Source organism: Seriola aureovittata, chromosome 16 (assembly GCF_021018895.1).
Source record: "Seriola aureovittata isolate HTS-2021-v1 ecotype China chromosome 16, ASM2101889v1, whole genome shotgun sequence".
Taxonomy (NCBI): Eukaryota; Metazoa; Chordata; class Actinopteri; order Carangiformes; family Carangidae; genus Seriola; species Seriola aureovittata.
Window position 1 is genome coordinate 11,037,027 of NC_079379.1, and position 8,798 is coordinate 11,045,824.

At 43.4% G+C, this 8,798-nt stretch overlaps 1 protein-coding gene across 2 annotated transcripts in view; it reads right to left on the reverse strand.

Annotated features, from left to right (window-relative positions):
- efna3a (ephrin-A3a) overlaps positions 1–1,036 on the reverse strand; it is a 59,144-nt gene extending 58,108 nt beyond the window's left edge. Inside the window, exon 1 of one of the 2 annotated variants that reach the window (XM_056399882.1) lies at positions 308–1,036. In XM_056399882.1, coding sequence (XP_056255857.1) covers positions 308–417 — 110 coding nt within the window. In that variant the 5' untranslated portion in view covers positions 418–1,036. The remainder of the gene's footprint in view (positions 1–307) is intronic. The other variant, XM_056399881.1, reaches the window with a different exon arrangement.
- Between the last annotated feature and the right edge of the window lie 7,762 nt (positions 1,037–8,798).

Below are 8,798 nucleotides of genomic sequence, written 5' to 3' on the forward strand. Positions count from 1 at the left end.
GACAGGAAGGAAATTTAAGGTTTTGAGATGAAAAGAAGCCAGAAAAATTGCTGAAACAGTTGTTCTCTACTGAAATCAGCTTCATTATCTCATATCTTATCTTGAAGCTGGAAATAATAACTGGCTTATTCTTGACATTACATGTATTTCAGTGGCGTTTCAAGGGCTTCATGCTGTAAACGTCTGCAGAGGATGCCCGCTGCCTTGAAGACAACTTATCAGCACAGGTGCGCATCAAAGCAGAGGAACACAAGTTAATTCGCTGCTAACACGGACAGAGCTGCGTTACGGCTGCAGAGCCACTTACAGTAGGTTCGAGCTGTTCCAGTACACCGCATGCCGGTTGCTGGCTCTCGACAGGTGCAAGTTTGTAAGCGCCAGCGTGATGAGGCTGAGAGAAAACGTTGCGAGAGCCATAATCCCTCTTGGTGCTTGTCCAGCCCTGGTTCCCCTCTCTTCTTTCTGCGTCCCCGATCCTTCCTTCTGTCCCAGGCGACGTGTCGCTCACAACATCCCAGCGGTCAGAAACGCCTTTTTCAACTTCCCAGTTACCTTAACGACGGGTTGAATCGGGGTGACTTCTGAGTGATTACGTGTTCTTCAACTCAAATCCCATCGCGACGAGACCCATTTGGGCATCGTCACTTGTGCCAAATGGATCTGGACTTCTTTACTCGTACCGGCTGCGCACTTTTCCAAGTCACTCCTTCTTTTGTTTGGCAAGTCTGCTTTCATGAGATAGGAACAACACCCGCGATAAAGGTGATGATAAGGCAAGGCAGGCTACCACATTCAGAACTGAGAGCTGAGGTCGGCGTCTTTTGTTCTTTACACAGCTTTAAAGTCGCATCCAAGACGCTGGATCTCCGTTGCGAGGTGTGTGTACCTGCCGCTCCTCTCATCATCAACATCAACAGCATCACCACCACCACCACCAGCAGCAGCAGCAGCAGCAGCAGCAGCAGCAGCAGCAGCAACAGCAGTAGGAGCCACACGCTGCGCACACAACGCTACAAACCCGCCCTCTGATGGCCGAGATGCGCTCACAAGTCCATCTACTCCGCTGCCCCGCCCCCTCGAAACATGCACGGTGCGTCCCTGTGTGCATTTCAATCACTGTGCGGAGCAAATGTCCCCCCAATTAATTAAGGGAGTAGCCTGTCGTGATAATGTTCTGGCTGCAGACACTTCTTGGAGGACCAGTTATGTATTGGATTGAAACGGTAGGTTTAGTTTGAGGGTAAGGATTACAGTTTATGGTTTTAATAAGGTTTGTTTGAGTTTGGAGTGAAGGGGGGAGTTAGGAGCAGGTTTAGTTAGTCGATAATAAACTTTCACAAACCATAAAAGATGTTTAAAAATACAGCAAAGGTCACATCCAGAAACTTCGGCTTTGGGATTAAGCTGGGAACACACTAAAAGACTCAAATCCTCCCCAGCTGTGAGATGACTCATTATCAGATATTTAATCATTATCATACTTAATTAGGAGCACACTGTTCAAATTTCTGTCAACAAGCAGAAAAAAAACAGAGGCTGTTTATATCAAACAGCTGTTTGTATCACACAGCTACCAAATGGGTCACAAGTTAAAGGAAAAACCTACATGGTGGCGGTGGATAGAGCTGTCTAATGCTGGGATCAGTCTACATGATATACACCAGGCCCAACCTGAGACTGTGGAAGACGGCAAGCTTTGATTGATCCAACATGTAGTCTACCACGTCTCTATCAGTGAAGTCTGATCCCTGCATAACATGTCAGTCAGAAATCTCCTTTAGGTGTTCAAATGGGTTGAGAGCTGCTGACAGTGAAGGCCACAGCATATGATTCACTTCATTTTCAATCTCATCAAACCATTCAGTGACCCCTGGAGTTCACTACGGAAGTAATTATTATGTTTATCCAACTTGCAGTATTTAGGTTTTTCTTTACAATAATTTGTCACCTGACTGTAACTGATACTACAACTGCTCCGAGGCTGAGTTTGGTTGCCAGACCACTGAAACATTTTACCTATAGTACAAAAGTGGGTGTTTGTGCATGATTTTATTTGTACATTTATTTATTTATTTATTTATTTATTTGCTAGCTTTGTAAGCCATAGTTTATTCTTCAGGTGTTTGGGGTGAGAGATTTTTGAGAAATGAGATTATATTGGATTCACTATTCAGCAGGGGTTATGGGTTTAGGTGAGAACTAGCATTAATATTGTAAAATTAATACAGTCAGTAGAAGGCCATCACAAGTATAGTAATAATACATGTATGTGAGTAATTGCATCTGTGTGTGTGTGTGTGTGTGTGTGTGTGTGTGTGTGTGTGTGTAACGGTGAAAGGGGCACTGTATGAAAATTTGGAGACTTTAATTAACCTGTTTAATTTCCCCGGTAGTGGTTTAACCACCCTATCTAGCCTAACGGCAGCCCGCAGTATTAATGGCTCCGTTAATTCCAAATATTAGGCATTAGCCTCGGTTTGATTAACTCTGCCAATTTCATATCTCATAATAGTGTCCTTTTTTGGGGCGGATATCAGTGATATTCGCACCCATAAACATGGCCGTCGATGCCGTTGGTGAAACTTTAGCTGGGGGATGCTAATATTAATCTGAGTGACCTCCCGTGATGAATGAATGTTCATTACACTTCTTTGCCGAGTTCCTGAAGGTCAAACACTCACACCTCTCTGAGTGAGGAGCAGCAGCCGGAGTCAGCTGTAGATCTGTCGCCTGCTTTCCCCTCTCTCAGCTCTCATTCATACACAAAGTCTGTCTAGTTTGCTCTCATTTGCTCTCACTCACTCTCTGCTTCTCTGTTGTTTTTGTCAGTGATGACGCCTCTCTTGAGTGCCCTCCAGGCATGTTGCCGTGGCGACTGGAGTAAAGGGGCGGATGAAAGAACAAGTGCCATCACTACCCCAACCCCCCCACCCCAACTCTCTCTCTCTCTCTCTCTCTCTCTCTCTCTCTCTCTGTCCCACCACCTATCTGTGCGGCTCCACTGGATCACTCACCTCGATTCACTCTAACATTTGTCATCCTTTTGTCACCTCACACTCAGGAGGAAAGTGCTGCATACGAGGCAGCACATTCTTCCATTTCTTTATAAACTGATGATCTCTCGCTTCCTGTCACACGTGCCAACCACGCAGTGCCAATGAAAGCCACGATGAAAATATGGAGAGTGACATTTAATATGTTTCCTGGACCCATCTCTAACAGCGGAGGCACAACTGCATATTTATGATGTGCTCTGTGTGTATGAGTGTGTATTTCGAGCATGTGACTGAGGGAAGCTTCCCAGTATCATAAGTTATTGAACATATTTGTTCTTTTCGACTTTGCGCCATGTGATGCACTGTTTATGCATGCTTATTGCCTCCTGCAGCCTCTGCAGCTGCACAGTTAGTATTTTCCTACAGGCAGCGGCACACAGTGTAGTAACAGTAACCACGGCTCGTTGCATTCACTCCCTACTCCCTTTCTTTTTGTTTGTTTGTTTTGTTTGTGATTAATTCATGAACAGCAGCTATGGGCATATTGATTATTCAGATAATTTGTTATCATCAATCAGCCCCTGCACTTTCATATATCCTCGTTGGCTTGATATTGATTTCCTAACCAACTTCATTCCCAGTGTAAGCAATATTCCAGGAGAAAATGTGCTGGTTTCTCCCTCAGTGGGATTTCTTTATTCTTCCTCCTGGCCCCTATCTAGGCTATCTCTTAATTTCCTACACCCATCTGTTCCTCTTTTCCTGACGTCTCATTTTGGAGTTATCTCCGTTTTAATGTTAATGGATTAAAATGAGGTTGTCTTGATAGAGTTTAATGTCCAGTAGCGGTGTCAGTAAACAACAAATTATTTGATTAATCAGTTAATCAAGTGAAATGTCAGACTTTGAATATAAAGTAGCTATGACAAAAAATTAACAACAGAAGCAGGAGCCTTTTGGACTTGGAGATACAGACAGATAGAAATCTCTGTGTGAAAGCTAGAGTGTGTATAGATGTATCGCTGGCCTGCCACCCGAGCTCAGCACTAGAGACAGTCACCCTGCCAGCCTCCCTCACCCTCCTTTCCTCACTTCTTTCATTTGGTGTGAATCTGCATTTTGCAGTCCCTTAACTCTAAGAGTGTGATAAAGTGAGGGACGAATAAAAAGAGAGAGGGACAAAAAAGTTGCAGAGTGTGAGAGAAAGAGAGGAAGAAACAGAGAAAGCCCGGGGGGGGGGGGCACGGACAGCTCAGGTTTGGAAGGAGGAAGAAATGACAGTGCAGGAATCAAGGCGGAGGTAGTGAAGGTTAAAGAAGACATAGGTAGAAACTGAGAAACTGAGGAGTGTGTACAGCGAAGATGGAGAGAGAGAGAGAGAGGCATGGAGGCATTAGCTAAATGGAAGAAAGGCCAACTGTGTTTTTGGTAATGGCATGGTGCTGAGGAAAGGCCTGGCCTAAACTCCAGGTGGGCCTCCATCGTTTTGTCCCCTCGAGTGTGGTGCTTAACCTGCCTCGCTCCAGTAAGTACCCAGCTGTGCAAATGGCTAATGTGATTGTGAAGATATAAGCCCAGGATAATGGCATCTGCCAAGCAATCAAGAACAATGTTCCTCAGCGTCAAGGCTGTGATGAAAAGGGAGAGCTGGGAAATGGATGCTCGGATGAGGGCTGAGCCTTTGGGGAAGGGAGTGATGTGTTGGTAAATGGTCGTAAAGGACAGAGAGTTGGAGGAGCAAGGAGATGCACTGTGAAGACAATCTGTTTAGAGCAACAGACAGAAATGAAACAGCAGAATAACGTCAGGAGAGATTTGCCATGGATTAAGGGCACGATACTTGTTAATAAATCAAAATATGTTCATCGTATGAGGGCGTGGAAAACAAGCAGAGAAATAACCACAATGCACAACGCAGCAGGATTTTTTTTCTGCTTTTCTTAGGGAGCTCAAGCTAGTTTGGGAGTCATTGGTGTGTTAGGCTTACAATGCCTGTTGAAGTGATGCATGTTACAGTACATTATGTAATGAATGCTATATAATGTACTCTTTATGTTTCCCAGGGCAGAGTTTCCATGTTTGGCTGGAGTGGAGGGATAGTAACAAACAGAGGGAAGTTTGTGGTTAAAAAAAACCCACTAACTTTGGAAGATATCCACTAGATTTGTCTAACTCAGATGGCTGAAGCCTTATATTGACCTCAGATAAACCTTTGTATAGCTTTTTTGCACGAAAGAAGAACTTTGGATTTTGTCCCCCATTACTTATGAAGGGAAGTGCCAATAGCCGGTACAAACAGGGGGAATGATTACAGAAATACAGATACAGGCACCTGACTATTGTTGTTTTATGACAAACTTGAAATATGGTGAACCTAACCTTTAAAGCGTTAAGGCGCAGGCATGCTTTAAACAAACTTTGACGAGTTGTCCAGTCAGGTCTGAAGGCAAAAGCGGAGCTGTTCTGAACGACAACATTCAAAGCGGGGCGCGAAAAGTGAGAGAAGTGACAGTGAGCTTGAGAGAGACGTTCGATCTCTGATTCTGTTTTAAAGAGGCTGTTGCCGCTGAACGTGGTCTCTTGCCAGAAGCGGGTGGTGGCGGTTGTCGTTTGACAAGAGCTTCAGCCCTTGTTGCGTTTACAAGACAAGAGGTTATAATATTAATGCTTTAATAATAGAGCAACCCTAAGTCTTCAGGGCTGATTGGTGGCTACAGTGAGTCGCTACTGGAAAGTGACAAGACGGGCCGGGGCTAGCTGGTTAGCATGCTAACCTCAGCAGAAGAAAAAAAAAACGTGATGGAGTTAAAATTGCTTCCCACTGCTGGAAACAGCTTTTGGCGAGTAAAGGAATGACGTCTGATGCTGAAATCGAAAGCAACGCTCACGCTGGCTATGTAGCAATAGTAAACACTTGCAAATAGTTCATGTATAATACAGAAAATTGCAGAAAATTCTGATGTCAGAAAGGTGTGGGAGCGGACAGGGGCTTTCAGATGCTGTTCGACCATCTGATAAACATGTTGGCTGAAGCGTGCTGATGCATTAATGGTGTCCCTTCATGGATGGAACACGCTTTAGCCGGAATATTTACTGCATCATAACTCAGCAATCCAAAATAGATTTAATGTACATGCCCCAAAAGCATGTGTATCAGATCTCATATTCTTTCATCCACAAGATTAGGTAAAACAGGTTTTGACCTTTGCTCACTCAAAACTCTCTAAAGGGCAAACATATTATATATGTTGTGCATTTATTTTGACTGAATGGCCAGTTTTGTGAAATACAGCAGGATTCCCTTCAGTTTTAAACTCTTAACTGAACCTAATGTGCCTCAGAGGGTAACAAACAATGCACATGGTGGCCTCTACTTGGAGGGCAGGGAGAGTGTTAAGAAGGTGGAGGGGTGTCGAATGATGGAAAATTTTGTTCTGACGGGGTGGTGGGGCACGGGGAATGCCAAGAATAGATGCACTTTCAATGGCATGAAATATTGAGGAGAGGAGAGCGAAAACAAGAGACGAGCAGCATGTGTCTGATGAGCAAACAAAAAGAGGAGAAAATTATTAGCATGACTGTTACAGGGAAGAGGAATATTTTCCACTGCACAGAAGCTGCAGGAAGCTGAACCAAAACAGTGTAGGACGTGTGTTTCCAGTGCACCCCAAGACGAACAACAAGAAAAAGAAGAAGAAGAAGTTGTAGTAGTAGGAATGTCACTAGTGAACATGCTGCAAACAATGGATGAACAATGAGATTGCTTTAATGCAACATCAAAAATAGAGGAAGTTGAAGATAATCTTATTTTGCTTTTATTTTGTTTTACTATTCCTGAATATTAGACATGATTCAATATGCAAACAGAGACAGGAGGAGAGGTTTCAATCACAGATGATCATAGAAGAGAATTACTCTGTTGATCCTTTATTTACAAAAGAAATAACAAAGAACGCTTCGGCAATATTGAGCCTTCACTTTCATATTGCATTACTGATAGAAAGAGATGAACTAATCTGATGGTTTGATTAGATAGATAGATAGATAGATAGATAGATAGATAGATAGATAGATAGATAGATAGATAGATAGATAGATAGAAATACGACTAATCTTCCTGCTTCTTCTCTCATGTTTCATAATTGACTACAAATCAAAAATCTTGTTGTCAAGTGTTTTGTTCACTGCAGCTGTGTCTTGGAAATTAGGTGACGCATGTCATTATAGAACACAGAGCTTTGAATATGCCTTCATAAGCCTTATGCAGTAACATTTGACAAGTGCAAGGAAAACACATATTGACAAACCTGATAGCTTGCTGAGAGCTACAAGAGTTGTAAAAAAGACAAAATCAGGAAGACAGGAGGTGGTGTTTATTGTGCATTTTTTTTCTATCTGGTTAAAAGGTTTTTTTTCCCCTCACTGTTCTTACTGAAGCTCAGAGGATTGGTTTTGTACAACAAATCAAACAACAGCTGAGTCAATAACCAGGCTTAAATCAGCAGCCTCGACTGACCACAGGAAGAGCATCGACTGAGGAAGCAATTAAGTAAGCCTCTCAATGTATTCATAAAGGATTGTTTCTCTCCTCAACCTCTCTCTTCCTCTCTGCTTGTACTCGGTGCTGTCTCTTGATAAGTAAAGTTAGTGTCCCTGAAATCTTTTAATGATCAGTAATTGGCTAGTAGGAAGGCAACAACAGAAGCAGTAAACACAGCTTCCCGCTCATCGTCACTTTGCTAACTTAATGACGCATTCTGAATGGCAAAAATTTCACTTTGCATCTCATCACTGTGCTTGCCCGCAGCTCTAATGAGAAGCTATGGAGGTAGAACTGCAGTGGCATGGAGAAGTCACTGGCAGAGTGAATCAGAGTCAAAAGGCAGTGTTAGTCATTGCCATCACAGCCTTGGGGCTTTGATGGCTGTATCCGGCATGTACAGCCTCCATAATGCACAATAAGAACAATTATTATTAGCATAGAAATGATTTGCAATATGCCTTAATAGCCTGTACAGTACATGCGCCTGGAACACGCCGATCAATGTGTGACCACTTACCCCGCTCAGCCTTGTTATCCCTTGTCTCTATATAGAGACTTAGCCCTGTGTTGTCAAACAATGATAATCCTTACATGCTGTCTCACCTATCCATCTATCCCTCATCCAAAAATATACCGCCACACTAACCCTGCTGCGTCTTCACATCGACAGCTATTTTTTGCCTCCTCTGTAAATGTTAGGTCGAAAGTTCACTTTGAAATAATGGAGCATGTGACCTTTTTCTCTGCGAGCAGAAGATATTGCTCCAGAGGAATTGGAGCATTTTGGATGAGAGGGTGCACAGAGGCAGGGGGTTCAGCAAAGCCCTGAGGGAGAAGGAGAAATGTCACAATCACTACTGGAGCAAGGCCTGGCGTGGACATCAACCTTTCCCTGTGTGTGCGTTACGGAAGGAAAAACAAAACTGCACAGCCGCAAGATTATGGCTTCAAGTTAGGGAATGGCAGCACATGTTTTGAATGAGGTGCAGATAGAGACAATGTCGTTATGATGATACAGTACGTTCGACGTCCATCGAGGTGTTAAGTAATGTTTTAATTATTCATATATGGTCACGTAGGGAGCAAAGTGCAGCATCATTTACAGCATATAAGCCTGCATAAGCTCTTGCTCAGAACCAGCCTTCAGACACTGCTGTATTGTGTTGTCGTGCTGTAGACCAAATGGTCTGCATGGAACAAGTTACTGTAGCTCAGCCTTGATGATTCCACACATTTATTATGCACCTATCATTCTGCAC